Genomic DNA, 19,892 nt, shown 5'->3' with positions numbered 1-19,892 from the left:
ACAGAGGGGGGGGGGGGCTTATTCCTGTGCTGCTAATTCCTGTGCTGCTATTCTGAACTACTGATAAAGAAGAAGCATCTCATGTCATGACACTCATTTTAAAGAATCCTCTGCAGCATGTCACATTCCTGCTCCGTGCTGAGTTAAAGCTCCACAGCTCTTCATTCAGTCAGAGACACAATGCCAAATGACTTCAGACACGTTGCCTTTTATTTTGTGTTCAGTTTAATTTGCATGTTTTATATTTTTATGGTGCTTTTAACAGTGAAACAGTTTCTCTGGACCCTGTACGGGCAACACATTCCTGTTCTGTTTACAAGCGCTGAAGGACTTTGTATACAAAGATCGTACAATCAAATTGATTTTAATAAGGAAATTGTACCAATTTGTGTATTTTAACTTGCATGGAAATGTTTCTTTTTGAAAATGACGAGCTGTGGTTCCCAGGTCTAATCCAGGGCCAGACTTTATGTTGCTGATGGTTTACATATATTCATGATTTAATCTCTTCTCTGTAATGCAGTGATACGTTTGCACACACAGAATCATTGAGTGATGCGATAACTGCAGGGTGGGACAGTTAAAGGCTTGATTTTTGTATTCTTTGATAGTCAATAGTTTTCAACTATGAACATGAATTCAGGAAGGCATTTGAGTGATTTATTTTTTTAGTTCTGATTCCTTATATATTCTATAAGGTAGACGTATCATGAGGATTTTATACTTTGCTTGGAGGGGAAATATTTGCTGTTTTGTGAAAGTGCAAAGTTACACTTTAGCCTGCCGGCCTTTAATAAGATGAGTTACTGCAATGTGCAAAACAGTCAACTGCCCGACTGAAAACCACAGCAGTGTGCCTCCCCAAACACCATGAACAGATCCGAGTGTCCACATTCAGGATATGAAAACCCCAATAACCTGCAGGGTGGGTTGTAAAACAATACGGTGTTAATGAATGTAAGCAAAAATGTATGTAACCTACATAATCAGTTTGTGCATTGTTTACAGAAAACAGTTGGACTCTGCTCAGGCTACAGTCAGTTGCATTTACTTGAATCCGTTCACACCACTGCAGACTGTTTTAAGCTGAAGTTAGAAATCAGAAATCATTTATTTGCTGCTTATGTTTAACCAAGACCAAAATGTGAGCTTTTGTTGCTTTATGCCCCAATATTCAAGAGCGTATCGATTTAACACGAATGATCCTCAGCCAGTCATTTTGAATTAGTCTTTCAACAAAGCTCAAATGTAGCAGACATACAACTAAAATCAGGAAAATGTTAAAGGTTTACTTACAGTGACGCAATATTTTTGGGTATGTCAAGCATGTTGTAGACATTTACTGTTTTATGAAACCCAGCAATATGTGTTTTATTTACAAGCTTAAAGGGATTATTTGACGCAATTATATTGCATTAGTCACTGTTGACCCAAAAACCAATTACTTGAAAAGGAAAAGAAGCTAGAGATAGAAACAGTAACGCTTTCTGTGAGGAACAACTTCAACCTCAGATTTATTTCATTAAAATGTCTGTTTGAATAAGAATTGATTTTATTGTTTCTTATCTTTTTGGTGCTGCAGACTATAGTTAATGTGGTCATTAGTGAATGCCGGGTGCATTTATGATTTACTATGTTTCAAGTTTTAATGGAAATACTTTGACATTTCAATAAATTAGCTACAATCAAGGCATGTGAATATAAATATATCATGAGTCATGTGTTGCTGGCAGTTTAAAACACTTAATAAAGACAAATACAAGTGAAGTTAGTTTCTCATTTAACTTCAGTACAATCACATTACTCACACCTCTGCTTAAAAGAAAAACACCAGGATAAAGCTTTAGATACATCTTTACATCAGTGCCACAGAAAATCACTTAATTTGATCAAGCGCAGTAGTATTTGGACAAAGACAAATTCTGTTTTGGCATTTTATAAAATATGAAACAGGTCAAGCACCGACTTTATGCATGGTTCTCTCCATTAAATTGTAAAAGACTTGTACAAGTAGTTATCAAGTTTCAGGATAATACAGTAAAATAATCTTAAAGACCACCAAGGAGTTTAAGGCTAAATAAGAGTCACGATAACAGCCCAAATCAGTCAGATCACCTCAACCAACTGAGCAGGTGCTGGAACCAGACTTGAGGCACAAAACTCCAAAATAAAAAGCAATCAAGTGATTTTATTCACATTTGTGGTCCTCTAAAAATGGAGACCGTCTAAAAAGGATTTAAATTCCTCAATGGTGGCATGCATAGATAGATAGATAGAGTGGTGCAAAGCCAAGCACAGATAGGTCTCCCTCCAAATACTCAACACACTTCACTGCAGGTGTGAACAATATAGATGAAAACAAGTGCCCCAATAGTCCCTTTCCCTTCAAAATCCTCTTCCCTGAGAACACTGTACCATCTCACAAGTGATAAGTACCGGGATATTACATTCAGCAGCCTCCATCATGGCTCAATAGGAGCCATTCGTGATGAACGACTGGAACATGTGGAAGGCTGGACCTGGAGCCCACTGAGGAACCATGTGACCTGCACCCTGAAACAGAGAACAGTGGGATTTCACTGCAATGCAACCACACCATCAACGTGAAACAGGACAGCCATGCTTCTTGTGGCACAAACTAAAGACACACTGGTGGTTACCTTGACTGTCAGGAAAGTGAGGTTTCCATACTGCTGGTAAAACCCAGCAATCTGCTCATCGTGAAGCCAGTTCTGGTACCGAGTGGTTGGCTGAGAACATTCATTTAAAGTAGTATTAAGAAGTGCATCTGCTTGTAGTTTAAAAAAAAAAAAAAATTCCTAAAATTAAAGTCCCTACCTTCAGTCCGAGGTCTTCCACAAACCACTGGTCTCCCAGGAAGTTGCAGGCCATGTCGGTGTCTCCGTTGTAGACGAGCGCCCGGAGGCCCAGAGAGAGCAGTTTCAGATACACCTCCTTCACTGTCGGGTACAGGTTGCGATATTGCGCCCCAACGTCATTACTGTCAACGAAGAAAAGGTTTAGAGTACAGTATGATCATGGTTGACGTGTTCCTAATTCCACACAGAAAAGAGGGGAACGCCTCAGTAAACAGTGTTATTGTCATAATCCCTCCCGTTTGCTCAGGCACCTGGTGGATGTGCACATGTCGCCTTAAAACGTTAACAGCAGCGACAGTCTGAACGCTTGAGCCATGCTAGCGGCATGAATCCTGCAGAGCTCCTCTGGTGCCACCAGATGTTTGGAGTGAAGCTTCTCAAATAGTGGATAGACTGACATGAAATTTGGTACATCAATAAATGATTGTCCCACTCAGGATTTATTGAAGTCTCTTCGGTGATCCCCTGACTTTTCATCTAGCTCTATCATAAAAAAGGTCATTATTTCAATTTGTACAATACTTTGGTTTATGACCAAATATCTGCAAAACTAAAGACATTCCCATCAGCCTCAGTTGCCCTTTTTAGTTTATTTGACTAACCCAAGGAAACAGTCTACCTTCTTAAAATCAGCAGGTTAGCATGCTGATGTTAGCATTTAGCTCAAAGCTCTGCCTCAGAGCCACCTAGTCTTGTTTTACTGTGATCTGCACACTTTTTCCATTTCATAAAATTGCTGCATTTTATGACTAAATGTCTGATTCACTGAGAGTCAAATGCACATGTAGCAAACTGCAGCGTACAGGTGCAAATGAGCATTCTTCCTGTGACATTGAAAGGCGAGATGAGCAGGTTATTGTGTCTATAGAATGAGAAAAGATATAATCTTTGATGTCCATGTTGGACAGCTATAGATTAACCACCGACACTTTTGTTTTGTTATCTTTCCATAGACAATTTGTAGTTTATACATTAATCACATGGAACAATACTATCAACAAGGAGTCACAGCTGCCTTTACTTGTATTGGTGACATCACATGCATCGTTTAGCTGCAACATACCTGCAGATGTCCCATGGTGGCAGTGTATCTGGAATGTGCAAGGCTTTCCTCACATCGCCTCGATTCAGCCAGTTTAGCTGAGCCGTACTGTTGATGCAGGGAGGGACATCTCCCAGAGACACGAAGGGAGACACGCCATCTGAAAACTTCATTAAAAAAATAATCATTATCGCCCTCAAGACAATAACTTAAAGCACAGGTGCATGGGCGAGCGGCACTCACCTTGTGGGTGTGTTGATGTTTCCTGTAGTTCTTAAACAGGTGACTCATGGTCCTCTCGTAGCCTCTGTGGAATCTTCTGCCACCCTCGCAATCCAAGTAAAGGGCATACTCATTCAGCCCGCTATTATACACAATACCAAAGGCCACATTGACCTGAAGGGAGACGAGGACAAAGTCAAAGCTCAGTCGTCGGGTCGCGCCAGAAATGCCCAGCTGAACTGTAAAGCAGCAGTGCACACGTACCAGCGTATTGCAGAGCTTTGAGCTGGAGTTGTAGAAGTTACAGGTCCCCTTGTCACAGCAATTTATGTTCAGATCTCGCCACAGACTGAACATAAAACATAGCGTTACAACGGCATCCACATAACTTCTTGTCAACCAGTAGCATGAGGGCCTCCACACGCAATCACTTATTCATTTCTGTGGCAGAATTAGAACTACAAAAGTACATTGTGGTGTTTTTCCTTTGGACTTCTAGCATTCAGCAAAGAAAAGGACTCTTAAGAAAACATTAGAATACTCTGCTGTTCCTCCTTACAGATTGTCAATTACTTTTATATAAAAGTAATTTACAATCAGAAGGCATGCGTATAATGGGACTTGTGAAACTGACTATGCTCTTTCAGTTCTGTGTTTTGAAACCTCATGTTTGTCCCAGAGTGTGTCAACCATCATTTCAAACTAGAGGTTATGCACGTAGTGTGCATCATTGCTGAATGAACCAGGGGAATACTCGCTTCTGTTGGCATTGCAAAGAACCACTTACTCTTCTCCAAAGAGGCCGTGGTAGTAACCAAAGAAGATCAAGGCTTGGTCATTGAGCGCATAGCTGCTGAGACCATTTCCCACTGAAAAGCCCTGGAAAGAAAAGTGTATTCAGGATAGATGTTTGTATTTAGAATACACGTCTTCTTTACTGCAAAAGTATCTTCTGGGTTTCACAAAACAACATCTCGACAATCATGAAACTGCATTCTGGTGGTGGTACCGATACTGAGCAGTGGATCTGAGGCTCAAGAGAACTTTACCTGAGAAGGTAAAGAAGTATTCCACTTCATTACTGAAGTAAAAGTAGCAATACAACCGAGTGATGAGTGTAGAAATAATTTGTTACAAGTCATACATTCAAAGTTCTACTTATGTAGAAAAGTATGACAATCAACATATGCTTAAAGAACCAAATGTCTATTTCAGCATCACATTTTAATATCATTTAATTATTATTATTATTAACACATTAATGTGTTCATTGATGCGTTAATGCTGCAGCGGGAAAGGTGGGGCTAAAGTTGATTACTTTATACACAGACAGCTTGTGAATTCAAATAATCAGATCTTATAATACTTCAGAATGTATTTGGTGATTATGTATTGTATTATTTATCTGAATAGTAACTAAGTTATCAGACAAACAGGATTAAAAAAAGACAACATTTTCCTCTGAAATGTTGGAGTAAATTGCAGAGAATGTAAATACTGAGGAAAGTACCTTAAAATTTAAAGAAATCGACTCCAGTTACATTCCACCACTGCGTTGCATGAAGCATCTCACCTTGAAGTTGATTTTGGCAGCTCCAGTAGCCACACGCAGGCTGAGGGTTGGCGCATAAATGCCACCATAACTTTCCCCAAAGATGAAGAACTCATTTTGAGTGAAATTTGGGAACTTGGCAAAGAAACTCTGCAGGGCTTTGTAGTTATCATCAGCAACCTAAGAAAAGAACACGTGAAATGGAACATACTTTCTAGTCATGCCTATACTTTTCAAAGCTATAGCCAGTCAGTCCCTGAACTCACCTGGTCATCATCGGTGGCATACTTTTTGTCATCAGAGTAGGAATATCCCACTCCTGCTGGAGATTCTAGATACAGCACATTGGCAATCTTGTTCCAGCTGAATGTGTTCTCATACAGTGTGGCCCCGTTGTCATTCACCTGAAATTGAAATTAAACAATGCCAATTCCATCAATTGTAATATTAAGTTCAGTGTGCGCTTAGTTTTGTGCACAAAGTTAGCCCGCTCACATGAAGTGGTCCATTCTCTGACAGGAACCCATCCAGCGAGCTGCAGCCTGGGCCTCCATTCAGCCAGAGCACCACAGGGTCTTTGACTGGGTCCCTCTGAGAAGTTACAAACCTGCAGGACCACCAGGGTTCGTTACAGACCGCATGACAAACTGAAAAGGTCCCACATGCCTCCACTCCTGGCGCTCAACAGAAGAGGATCTAAGTGAGGCGTATTGCGGAACCGCATTCGGTTGATGTTTCTTACCAATAGTGGAGAAATTTTCCGGGTCGTGCCTGGATGTGACCAGACCACTGTCGATAGTTCGGTTTGAACGACATACCGGGCAGGTGGATCACCTCATCAGGAGCGTACTGAGCCCGCGAGACGAGCGGAAACACGGCCAGCAAACACACCAACAAACCAGTCGCGAACATCTTTGAAATCTACCCCAAACTACACACCGAAGACGTGGTTTCTCTGCAGTAACTTCCTCTACCGTGGTCAGCGGTTGCTCCAAATACAGAGGACTATCCGGAACGTCATATGACTGCTACTGTGGGTCACGTGACCAGCGCCTGACTCAAACAAAGCATGTGTAGGTGTGACGTGTTTGAAACAGGTTTATTGAGTTATTATCATCATCAATTAAAATCAGTGCACCCTATAAACTTCTGATTGAAAACTTTTACGGTACAGCTCGAGGAACATACTCATACTAAAGCAATGCAAAATTATCATAACAGGCTATTTCAGGCCAAATTAAACAAAATACATTGCAATTTGGATTGAAGTGCATATATTATATATGTGCCATCTCTAGTTTAAATAACAGAATATACAGAAACAAAAACTTGACAAATTGATACAACAAATTGATAGAAACCACTTTAAACACATTTTAAAAGATTGATTGAGAAATAAATACAATCACTATATTAGTTAGAAAAATAAATCAGAACAAATAACAGTTCTTTCGAATGACTTTAACTAATGAGTTTAGGAGCACTTCCCTCGATTACCAACTGAGCAATGGCCCCAAACAACACTGGTTAACTGCATGGTTTTGGTCATTTAATTGATTGCAAAATATCTGAGGATAACACAAATATGTCAAACAAACTTCTGAGTGTCACTGGACTAGTTTTAAAGCTTAAAGTAGGTGGAATACATATAAAATGAATAATTAAGTTAACATAACTTCCGGGGTGCCCTTTCAAACTTGTGTAATGATTTTAGTGAGAGAGGATTTTATTGTGGTGGCTCAAATGGTCGGGCTTTTATTGTGAAGGCAGGCTGCTCGAAAAAACAGGCGCCTAACTTCCACAACCGTGGGGGAGGGACAACAGTAAAGTGGGACAGTAGACTTTGGCTTAAGATCTGATGTAAATTGTGGATAAGTGTACCTGCCCACGTGAATCTCAATTTAAAATCTATAGTGTCTGCTTTAACGTTAAATACGATCAGTTGTCGTCGTCTGGACTGCTAACGTCAGCTTAGCACCGTCGGCAGCAACTCTGTAACGTTACCGTTACACCATCCAGGTGAGTTAAAAACTTATTTATCGTAACTTCCACGCTTTGTGCTGCGGTCATGTAGACAGCCTGTTCGTATGCGTGTGTAAGCGCGCTTTCGAACAATGAAACGTGACACAACACATGAAACAATTTGTATAAACAGTGGTATTGGCGATGAAAGAGGGAAAACATACAAATAATGTTAGTATTTCCGATACAAACCTTTCACGATAAATCTGCGTCAGAGAGAAACTATCTGCGATGAAAGTAGAGACAAGTACGTGACAATGTTGTTTTTTCCCCAAAAAGTGTTCCTTCCAAGATGTAACGTTATTCAAATCAATATCAAACTACAAATTGTGGCTCAAACCCAGATGAGACTTTTATTTTGAAGAACACTATTTCTGTTTGCGTGAAGCGGGCTCTCTGCAGGTGATTCAAACATCACAGAACACGGAGGTTCCGGGGACTCATTTGATCTGCTCTCACGTGCAGGAGAATGGATCTTGAAGGTAGCCCACATAGTCCAGACGGAGAGTCCACCACGTCAGAACCCAAATACCAGAGAAGCCGGAGGAGCCTGACTCTGCTCGCCACGAGGTTTGTCAGCTTGTTACAAGAAGCTGAAGGCGGTGTGCTGGACCTGAGAGACGTAAGTGAGCGTAGACCGGTACAACAAACACCGATCTCATCACTGGAGATGTTTCATTGTATTTGGACAATGAATATAATGACACAACACTTTCAAATAAGAGATTGCTATGTGCACCAGCAAATAAGACATTTTTATAATGTTGCTTTTGGATGCTTTGTCAGAAATGTTATTTTTAGTGCAGTTGGCGCTTAATTGGGTTTTCCTTAATTGACCCGTGAATGTGTCGGTATAGTTGGCTGGGACACAGATCATAGAGTAAACAAAACTCATCAAAGGATGAGAGAGATGAGGCTCAGTGGGCTGTTTTTACCTTCTTACAGGCCATCAGGGTCCTGGCTGTCGGAGAGAAAAGGCGAATCTACGACATCACAAATGTTTTGGAGGGCGTTGGTGTGATTGTGAAAATGTCCAAGAGCATTGTAAAGTGGAAGTAAGTTTTTAACTTTGCCTTGTGTGCATGCATCTGGATATGGCCGTGTGTCAAAGAGTGTCGTGCAAAATATATGTTTTACAATACAAATATGCTTTTTGCTTCTTCTTCAAGTGGCACATTGCCAGGAGAAAATGCATACAGAGTAACCAACAGAGTGATGGCGCTGAGGGCGGAGCTGAAGGACTTGGAGCGGAAGGAAATTATGTTGGACCAGCAGAAATTCTGGGTTGAGCAGAGCACCAGAAACACAAGAGAAGACTGCAGCCAATATCCTTTGAACAAAGACATAGCAACGAGTGCTGCAATCTACGCGTTTGTTTGAAACGTGTTACGTTTTCTTGCTTTAACGGTAGAGTTAAAACTGAAAATAATGTGGTATTTCAAACTGAGCCTTGACTCGAATCAACTCTGACCTACGTGAATCATGACGATATCTGCAACTGCTTCAGCGGTAAGTTGCAGGGTTTTTTTCTGTGTACATTCTTGTGTCTGCATAGGTTTTTTTTTTTTTTAATACAGCAAATAATCCAAACAGAGTGGTGGTGAGAGTCAGTAGAGTTGCATGCACACCCTTGCCCTGCTTTTTGACAAACGTCTCCTCAGAAAACCTCTTCCTCCCTCATCTCTGCTGCTGTTGAGTTGCACTGATTGATGCATCTGTAGGACAACTCCAGAGATTCAAGATTAAAAACCAACAATCTCTTCCAACTTGTTAAATATAAATGTACACCAACATATGTGGACTTTTCATGAAGTCCTCATGGGAGATAAATCCAGAGTTAAAAACTGTTATTATTACTCTATGATTTCTGTGCAGTAACTAGAAATGTGTTCCAGGAGCGTTGCAGCTCTGAACAGTCAAGTTGTAGAATTGTCAAAATAGATTGCTGTTTAGAGTCAACGGATGTTTTCCTAGTTGGCGTGATATCAACACAGCTGGGCGAACACAGCTGTATAAGTTAATGATGGCACTTGCATCACCACAACGGCTGACATTGTTTCAGTTTGTTCATGTAGAGGCATAACGAACCACTAACATTTCTTCATGTACAGACCAGAATAAATGATTTTCACTCTTCTCTTTTTCCTTTTTTTTCAGGCAATACTCTCTTGGCAGTACAAGCTCCATGTGGCACACAGCTAGATGTGCCCATTCCCAAAGCTGTAAGTTCTGCATCGATTGAACCTAGTGTAGTTTATTTGCTTCCTTTTCATACAGATGGGATGATTTCGTCTGTGCATGAATCTTCTTTCAGGTCCCGAACTGCCCAGCAAAGTACCAGATCTATCTGAAAAGCATCAATGGACCGATAGATGTTGTACTTCTGAACAAACTCTCTGTCAGCTCTGTTCCTATCGTGCTGCCAGTCCCGCTGCCGGCAGAACTTTTACGGAGCGCCAAATCAGCCATGTTCACTTCAGACGAGACCGAAGGCAGCATCGCGCCGTGTCAGGCTTCAGCTAACATCAAACATGGCACCAAATCTAGAAGGACATTCATAGAGGACATGCTGCACCTTCAGCCGTCGTCACGTTCGAGTGCCGAGCCGAACAGAACCGATTCATCTGAACGTGAGTGCTTTAGTTAGTACCAGTTCTGAAGTGTGTTTCTGTTGAAATAGAAACAGAAACCGAAGACTCCATTTTGGCTTGAACTTGTTAGTAAATTGGCTCACTCATCCTCCCTATCCGAACTGAGACGGCGATAAGACAGACGTGGAGCTGATCAGTTGTATGTCATGGTGGTGTCTGGCTCTGCAGTGTCTATCTCTGTGTGCTTGATGATGTCCTGCATACTTACACAATAGTGTCTTCATGCCTCATGCATGCTTCTGTCTTTGCTGAGGGCTTTTACATTGATGTTTTTTTCCAGTGCGAGGTTTATCAAAAGAACTGCAGGACTTACTACTCCCGACCAAAGGTAGGGCTCGTGTTGTATGTCGTGTCTCTGAATTATTAATGTTCTTTAGATTCTCATGTCAGTTTATATGGCTGTATACTAATGTAGAAGTGTGTCTTCCCTCGTTTTGTAGCAATAATGAATGCAGATCTTCTGAAGAATCTTATAGCCTCTGATGGTAAGTGTGGTTTATATCTCACTTCCTATATATATTTTATTTATATCTATCATATTTCTATTAATCGTGGTTTCCTCTGCTTTTCAGTTTTTTCTCCCCTCCGTCTATCTCCGCCTCGATCTGAACAAGAAGGCCTCTCGGACCTCATTGACACCCCCATGCTCAATGTTTGACCATAAACCTCTTTAAGGACTTCAAAGAAAGCAGTTTACTCAAGAAATGTACATAGTTGCCTGTTTTTAATTAGTTATTTGATTATAACAAATATTAAACAAATGATTTTCAACATTGTGTCTACCTCATTCACATACTGAGAAGCAGAAACTAATGTAAATACTTTGCAATTGTATACAGTCCAATACAAACAACAGTAGGATTCATCCTCTGGGGAGTATGAATGTCGGCACACAATGTTGCGCCAATCCATCCGGTATTTGTTGAGATATTTCAGTCTGGACCGTGCCGAGAGCCGTGGCCAGTTCCCCCTGATCTCCTTGTGAAGAGGCTCAACAGTTGTATGTATCCTCCTATATATATATATACCGTAGACTGCCTGAATGAGGACATATTTGAGATGCATTTGGTTCATATTATTCAGTATTAACAGTAACTTTAAGTTATTATATTTCATGTAGTGGTATTTAACCACATGATATTAAAAGACTACCCGAGCCACAGCCTGTTCACCCATCTTGCAAGAAATGAGGTCAGCTGCACCACCGACTAATGAGCAGCTTCTTCAGGCTGTGAGACACCTTAATTCATCCTCCACATATAATATAATTTGGGGTTTCTGTGTGTTTTTCTTGTGAAATAGGCCTACAAATGCATTTCGTTGTGCAATGACAATAAATGAACCTTGTGAAATACTTATTTTCTCTGCAAACTAAAAATTAGGGTGTGCCTTGACTATTATGCACATCAAACCCACTTTTTCCTGATATTCTCAGTTTTTGTATCTGTTAAAGAAACAAGCTGTTTTTAGTAGGATAACGCAAGATGATTTATTCTTTCTGAAACACATGTATACCCTATATAAATGGGGGGGGGGGGGGATAACAGTCATGTATATTTAAAAATGTTCATTCCGTTATAGAAGTTACTATCCAGTGTAGCCCCACAAGACAGTCACCCTTCATATATTTGTAACATTAAATCATCAGCACCAGAAAACTAGTTTCCTATTTGAAATGTGAGCGACCATCCAACGTCCAACAATTAATTAATTCTTAAAGCTGTCAACAGACCAACTCCCAATTATGTCCTTAGGTGTCATCGCAAGTCTTATTCACGTTTTGTATCTGTAGATATTGACTTAATTGTACAAATGTTTATTTAGTGCATTCTTGTCCTCTAATACACACAGTAGCCTGTCAAATAAATTAACTGTAGTCAAAGCTCCCAGGGACAACAGATGGATCTAGCATTGTGTTTACATCTGGTGCAATGCATTCAACACTGTCCATAAATCCCCCCCCCCCCCCCCCCCCCCCCGAGGTATCTGACCACACAATAGCCACGTGCTCGTGTTACTACGGCTACGCATGTTTGGAACTCGAGGCTCGAGACAGACTTCTCTGTGTGCTAACTGGTGTGCTGGCTAGCTAGCTTCTCGAAACTATCAACACGTTGTGCCGTCTCTCAGTATTACACGCGCAATACATAAACGATGGTAAGCAAAGCGTTTTAAAATCAATTCACCACAACAATGGACGTTCATAGTGAGCGCCAGTAACGTTGAATAGCGTGTGCTTCTCGTGTGTTGTCCATAGACTGTAGATGTCTGTAGGCCTATGTGTGGGCCATTCTACCGAATTGGTTCAAAGTCAGGTTGGAAATAGTTTTTCATTTTGTATGTTTTATTCCCAAAACTTTGTCCGTATATATATTGTACCATATCTAAAGTATACATATCTAGTAAAAGAACCGTCCATTTTTATATTGTATTTTCAGACTGTGTTGGAATGTTTTTCCTCTCCCAAAAATTGTCACTACCGAAACATAGTAATACACTAAAGTAAAAAAGTATTATTATTAACCTGTTAAGATTATGTTTCCTTCCCTTCTCTGAAGAGTATTCTTCCAAATATTTCTTGAAGGTTTTCACAATTAAATCAATAAAAATGACATCTTTACCAAATTTCTAAATTCAATTTCTACAATTCATCAAAATCTAGATGCAATATTTCTTTGTAAAATGCATAATACTGATCATATTGATTCCAGAGTTGATGATTGATAAACTTGAACATACATTAAACCAATCAGTATCATAACATTTTCGTTGATAACTCAATATACTTTATTTTTTATAAAACATCCAGTGTTGCGGTAGTGACTGCACTGTTTCGGTTGTATTTCGTTTGCAAGGTTGTATCATATTTCCTCAACCTTATTGCTCAATCTTAAATCACAACATTCATTAGGTTGGGAATATTACGAACACAAATGTTTTGTGGTCAATAGAATCATTTTATTTTTGAAGACATAACAATTGTTCATCCAGAACCATTTAAAGTACAAACATTACTTATCAATGGAAAATTACCCAAGTGGGTTCAGTAAAAGAGAACAAGAAAACATTGACAAATAACTGATATTATGTTGTACTGTATGTTTAAGGGGGTTCAGTGTCAGACATAATCACAAATCCATTCACAAATTTAGTTTTTCACATACTGCGGTGAACACTCTTGGGCTGATCTGGACATGCCTCTGTGTGATGTTTTCTGGTGGAGGGATTAAGGTGAGGACCTTGTCCACTGTGTACCAGATCTTGTCCTCTAGTCGCGTCAATGAAAGCAGTTTCGCCCAATGTTGTGCATGATTTTGACCTCAAGGGCACCTGCAGACAGATAACGGGTAAAATAAAAGGACATTGGGTGAGATATGATAAGTATAGGAATCTTATAAGACTATGAAATAAAGTGTGATTCAAAGGGAATGGGAATATGAGAAAAATATCATGGAAAAAAGAAAAGATGTACAAATCACCTTCTTCTATGTCTTCAATGATTCCAGGATATGGGTCATCATCATATGTGATGACACACCGCTTTCCAACAAGGTCTTCAGTGAAGTCATCAACTGGAAACTTTACCATATGTTTCAGTAGTGACTGTTTCGGGAGTGACAATTCTAGCTAACTTTGAGCATAACTGAAGAATGCTAGCAAGCGGATGGCTAGCATACACTTCTTTGAAGAATTGTACACACAATCAAGAATCATAAAAACATAATACTTTGCATAAAACCCCAAAAAGTTTACTGAATTGAAGAGAATATGTGTTCGGTAGTGACAATTCTTAAGGTTACATGCCGATTTTCAGACTTTGGAACACATTAATATCAAAAGTATGGGATTTAGCTACTTACCATTCAGCCATGAGGGACAGGGATGCAGTGTCACTGCCTGGTCAAAAATGCAGGGGTGTGGCTGAAAACCAGGCTCAGCCAATGGACTAAAACTCTTGTGTTTTGGTAGTGACATGAAAACTGGGGACATGATTTTTTGGGTATAGTGTTTTAATTTTAAAATTAAACCCACAATAAATCTAAATCTTACAACTTCTGTTTAAACTTAATCATAAAGATCTTTGAAATTACACCATTGAACAAAATCTAAAAATAGTTGTAAGTGTTATTTACAGAAATTGAAATTTAGATGTCAGGGTTGGGGACAGCTACTTCCCAATAGAAAGTACCCTATAAATGATGATTTTGTACATATTTAGCGTATCGCTATCGAATTCAATGCCTTGGGTGTAAATAGACCATGACATATTCTTAGTAAATATCTATGTCTGAATACTTTTTTTCTTGTTGTGGGACTTTGAACTAATTCGGTAGAATGGCCCATATATATATATATATATATATATATATATATATATATATACACACACATATATATATATATATATATATATGTGTGTGTATATATAAAAGCAGCAAAGGCAAAGGCTCAAGTAAAATATATATATATGTATGTATATATATGTCTATATATATGTAGATGAGAAGGTGTTGTCATGTTACATTCATGAGAGGCAGACTGGGGTTGCTACTTCCCCACAATAACAACATTAAATAAATACACTAGGTTTGATAGATGGTAGTTTTTAACTTGTTTGTTGACTTTTTTGCAGCCACCCAAAAGCAGCAAAGGCAAAGGCTCAAGTAAAAAGCCTGCAAAGGCAAAAACGCCCACACTGATAGATGGATTCACCAAGGAGGAGCTGTCCAAGGAGCAGGTCAGAGATTAAAGTTGTGTGTGTGTGTGTGTGTGTGTGTGTGTGTGTGTGTGTGTGTGTGTGTGTGTGTGTGTGTGTGTGTGAGCAAGTTGGTTTTGCCCTTACATACAGCTGGAGGACTCCCAAGAGACAGGTTTAAATAAGAATGGTCCAAATCAATGCAGCAGAGGCCGGGATATCTCGACTTTGGGTTCCTAGTGTGGGTGAAGTTCTCAAAACACTGGATACGACCTGAAGTGTCTTTTCGTAAGAGCCTCCCTGTCTGGTGAAATGCTCATCAAGTTTAAATTCCAACTTTTTATTGCAGGCCTTTTCTTATGAATAGGTAATCTCTAGGCCCATTCCTAGATAGCCCTGAATCTGGATTATTTTTCTCAAATTTTTGTCTGGTTGAAATGCCTTTATTTAATAAATGTTTTGACTAATTATTTTACCCTAAAATGGTTTAACTTTGTTTCAGAAAAGACTTTATATTTTGTGTAATATTTTTCTCTTAGCTTTTTGTAATTTGTTGACAGGGATGCATTTTAGTTTTGTTTTACTGTACGTCTGTTCATATATAAAGATGTGTATTGAAATTGATATAATTAATTATTCTACAATTGAATACACTTAATTATGTGATTTACAAGAAGTGCAACTACAATCAAACCACATCATTTTCACGAGAGTCAGAAGCTGAGATAACAGCTATTGATACTTTGTTAAGCTATTTACAATAACTTTACAGGACTACCGTAGTTTTGTTCTCCACCATGACTGCTTATTTTATTTACTGCAAATATGCATGCTGTGTTAACAGAATCTTAAAAGATTCTCAGACTTTCCTCCAGAGCCACAGCATACATTATATGTCTGATTTATATTACTGCCCCCTGTGAACTAAACATTGGACTTTGACATTTACAACTAGGATAAATGAGGTAATTGGCTTCACGGTCATCGAGATCGTCTGGCTCATATGCCCACACTAAAATACATTTCTGTATTTCAGCTGGAAAAGCACATCGTGCGCCTTCGAGAGGACCTGGACAGAGAGAGGGAAGAGAGAAACTACTTCCAGCTGGAGAGGGACAAGATCCACACATTTTGGGGGATCACAGACAGTAAACTAGAGGAGGTCAAGGCTGAAAAGAAGAATTTAGATAAGGACATAGAGGAGGATGAGGGGTGCCACCAAATAGAGATCAAGGTGAGGTTAATACACAGGTGTAGTTATAGTCGAACTGCACCCAAATTCACAGGCTAGATTTTGACCACGTCTTTATTTTATGCCATAATATGCCGTAACAGGTAACAAGGATCTTTAAATGCAGTCAGTAGATGCAACCTTGTTTGATCCACAGCCAGTGTATTTTTTTATCCTCAGTATCCCACAATCCATTGTGCATCCGTAGTTTTTTTTAGTGGCATGTACCGGTTGTCCTCTCAACTTTAAAAGTCAGGAAAAATCATGTGATTGCATTCTTTTTGTTCAGATACGAGTACCAGTTTGTCATTTGTGAAGCAAATAGTATCCATTGACAGATGTAAGGGCTAAATTAATTTTAAAATGCACATTTGATTCATTTTTTTCCACCAGGTGTACAAGCAGAAGATGAAGCACCTCCTGTGTGAACACCTGAACACAACCTCTGAGTTAAAAGCAGACGGTTTAGTCTCCACACAGGTGGTGCAGGAGGAGCAAGAACAATTAGAGACTGAGCTTCGTAAGGAAATGAGGGCCGTCATGGTCGACATGCAGGAGCTTGACAACGAAAAGCTTGTCGAGGAGCTTGAACTGGTTTGTAGTACACACTATTATTTTCTACACTTAAAGATCTGTGGATTTAATGTGTCTCTTTACTTTGATATATTGCAACAATTGAGCGGCAATGCTACAAACACCACTTTTGTTTTTACCTCAACAGAAACACGACGAAGAAATGACTAAAGCACGTAACAGGGGGGAGAAGCAAATTGCAGGTAAAGAACTCATCTCATTTTGAGTCGAATTCAACACCCCGTGCTGTCAGAAACAAAACAGGAGCCCTCGTTTTGTGTCGCTATTTGAGTAGAAATCCTGGCCAAGTATGAGGAAAAGATGGAGCGGCACCAACAACAGCTGGACAACATAACAAAAAATAAGATCAGCGAGAACGAAGATCAATGGAACAGCCACATCAGCGCTCTAGTAGCAGACCACCAGAAAGCATTAACTGAATTTGAAGCATTCAATACTTGGTTGGAACAGGAACTGAATGTGTACGATTCACTCAAGGTATAAGTGCTCACAGTCAGAGACATTTCTGATGTTTTGTTTACACCGGCAACACATTATTAATTTAGTTATTGATGACTATGTTGATTTTTTTTTTTGTGCAATTAGACATGCCCGTGATCCAGCTGTTTTTTTTTTCACATGGCTTCACTTGTTTTATTGACTTTTCTTAGGAAGAAATTGAATTGCTGCAGAAGACACAGAAGGAGAAGGAAAAGAACCTGGCCTGCCTTCTGCCGGAGAACAAACAGATGGCTGAGCGTCTCTCAAAAGTCTTAGAGGAGAGCGCGGAAATTGAGAGACAAATTAAATGCTTCTTATTACAAAAGGTTGTTGGTAGTATATATGGATATTTTTTACGTTTTAAACGTGTTTGTAGTTGAAACTTTGTGCACTCACATTTATTGCTGCCAGTGTCTTAATTGTTCCTGACATGTAGCATGCTGTACACGGGCACAAGGTCAAATTGTGACACTGTTTTTGACAGGATGTCAAAGAAAAGGTTGTGAAAAAGAAGCTGGATAAACTGAAACGGGATCATGAGACACTGGAACAGAGATTCTGCAAGGTAAATGCTTTGATTGAGTTGCACTGTGTTATGTTGACACGTTGAAATGTTAGCTTGATTCATGTACACCTGACGTGGCCAAATGCTTCTTTACTTTTGAATATTTGTGTGAATGTTTTTGCATTTGCTTTTGTCTGTGCACATGTCATACAGCTTCAGCTAGAAAGGGACGAGCTGTACAAGACGTTCACTCACAATATTCAGCGGGTGCAGCATGGAGCAGATTGGAAGAGCATGCAGCTGGAAAAGAAGCTGAAAGGCCTGACAGACGGCCTGGAGAAGACGCAGGCTCAGCTCCTCTCTGTGCTTTCTGCCTCTAACATGGACTGAACTGCTCTTGATGGGGTCTCTCACACAATTGAGGTGAATTTTCTCTAAAATAATGTGTGTTTTATTGCACATTGCCCTCTGTACAAAAACGTAAAACAATCATGTTTTTGCTTGTAGAAAAATCTGGACTCGAGTAATAATTACATCAAGAACTTGGAGTATAAAAAAGCTCAGCTTTCCCAGGTAAGAAGTGTGTTTACTTCCTGGAAGTGTCATGCATTTGTCAAATGAATGATGATGTTACATACAATTTTGTAGTAATATTCATACTTGTGTGTCCGGCAGGCCCGTAAGGATTTGCTGCTGACCTACGAAGCTTTGTGTGGAGGAGCTTTGCGTAAAGCTATTTGAGATCAGCTGCTAATTGGGAAAAGTCTGGAATTGATTTTGGGTTTGCCCCAAAATGAGACGCAATGAATCCAAAGGCCGACCCCTTTACAGTAAATCTCACTTTCTTTGCATCTGATTCATTAGAATCTCAACCGTTTCTCATATTTTCCCGTGTTGTAAATGTGTTTCTTCACTCCATTTGAACTAGTTTGTTCAAGAAAATAAACTATTTTGGGATGTTTATTTATTTTTCTTTTATTCTTTCATAGATAGTTCATAGGAAAAAATGTATTTTTGTTTTGCTGTGTCTGACAATACATTAAGATGTATAATGAAATACGAAAATTAACCGAGAATTAAATACGTTTAAATATGTGATTTAAAAGAAGCTCAACTTCATCGTCAAATGCTAAAATGGCAGTTACTGTTACTGATTGACTGAGCTAGTTACAGTTCTCCATCATGGCTGGTTTTTGATTGCTGTAATTTGCATTCTGTGTTCACAGAATCATTAAAGATTATATGACATCATCGTTTTTTCAACAAACAACAATCAGAATATGGGCTGCTCTGACGTGGTCTGCTAACAGCGAGACGTGTCTTACGCATACCATTTGTAATGCAAGAGCCATGCATGCCTTTTCAAAACCTTCAACTAGCAGGTCATAGATTTCAACAATATGATGGAATATTTAAAAAGCATTTTCAGCAAACCAGCAGAGAATCTGCTCCATTTAGGCTGTTTGTGCAATCTGTCTGTCCTTGAAAAGTGATGTGTTCATAGCCCGCTATCAGAATGTGCATGACTAGTGTGGTTAAACCTCTGGTTACGTCCTTTACAGTTCTGGTTATAAGTGTTTCTGTAACTTATGTATCAGAATTACAGCAATTCTTTTTTTGCATTTATAGTTTGATATTTGCGTTCTCAGAATGGATGTGGCGTTGATGTCACTCTGTAAAACTAGTGATCATTCTAGCTCACATTAGGGGACAGTTATACACAAATCTTATTGGCTAAAAATACATTCATTTGTGCATTCATTTGAGAACTGATAATTACTGCTGGGAAGGAATGTTCGTAAGCAGTAGCAAATGTTTTCAGTTACCACCAAACACGGATAATTACAATTTAATTTGATTGATGGAGTATACTCGACACTATTGTTAGATTTAATGGAAAAAACAATCGCTGAAGGGTGTGTTACTGTCGAGTGCTTACTACTAAAACATTGTTGTAAAGGGAAGTTGAGTTATAGTATGTTATTTTTTGGATTAAAACTATTACAACAAGAGATTAA

The 19,892-nt window shown here is 39.3% G+C and overlaps 3 protein-coding genes across 3 annotated transcripts; 2 read left to right on the top strand and 1 right to left on the bottom strand.

Moving 5' to 3' along the window:
- Positions 1-50: 50 nt before the first annotated feature.
- Positions 51-6,674, bottom strand: LOC306787023 (lysosomal protective protein). The gene is made up of 11 exons (XM_079282017.1): positions 6,438-6,674; positions 6,191-6,302; positions 5,962-6,099; positions 5,717-5,875; positions 4,931-5,022; positions 4,408-4,492; positions 4,165-4,317; positions 3,943-4,088; positions 2,839-3,001; positions 2,661-2,750; positions 51-2,553 (listed from the first exon to the last, which is right to left on the bottom strand). Exons 1-11 carry the CDS (start codon positions 6,605-6,607, stop codon positions 2,470-2,472), a joined length of 1,392 nt encoding a protein of 463 aa, XP_079138143.1. The 5' UTR covers positions 6,608-6,674; the 3' UTR covers positions 51-2,469.
- Positions 6,675-7,622: 948 nt separating this feature from the next.
- LOC306795716 (transcription factor E2F5-like) lies at positions 7,623-11,116 on the top strand. The gene is made up of 8 exons (XM_079294311.1): positions 7,623-7,714; positions 8,183-8,339; positions 8,663-8,772; positions 8,887-9,042; positions 9,183-9,226; positions 9,875-9,939; positions 10,032-10,347; positions 10,986-11,116. Exons 2-8 carry the CDS (start codon positions 8,187-8,189, stop codon positions 11,024-11,026), a joined length of 885 nt encoding a protein of 294 aa, XP_079150437.1. The 5' UTR covers positions 7,623-7,714; positions 8,183-8,186; the 3' UTR covers positions 11,027-11,116.
- A 2,532-nt stretch (positions 11,117-13,648) lies between these two features.
- LOC306790131 (dynein regulatory complex subunit 4-like) lies at positions 13,649-18,615 on the top strand (the record flags this gene model as incomplete). The annotated part of the gene is given in 12 exon segments (XM_079286250.1): positions 13,649-13,735; positions 15,002-15,106; positions 16,101-16,298; positions 16,689-16,889; positions 17,017-17,071; positions 17,164-17,366; positions 17,540-17,638; positions 17,854-17,934; positions 18,088-18,261; positions 18,265-18,297; positions 18,382-18,447; positions 18,550-18,615. Coding segments are annotated over 12 exon segments (1,368 nt in total).
- Positions 18,616-19,892: the final 1,277 nt, after the last annotated feature.

The sequence above is a fragment of the Melanostigma gelatinosum genome (assembly GCF_949748355.1).
Source record: "Melanostigma gelatinosum genome assembly, chromosome: 2".
NCBI classification, from domain to species: Eukaryota; Metazoa; Chordata; class Actinopteri; order Perciformes; family Zoarcidae; genus Melanostigma; species Melanostigma gelatinosum.
The sequence above is the reverse complement of the archived record's forward strand: the minus strand, read 5'-3'. Positions and strand labels throughout refer to the sequence as shown.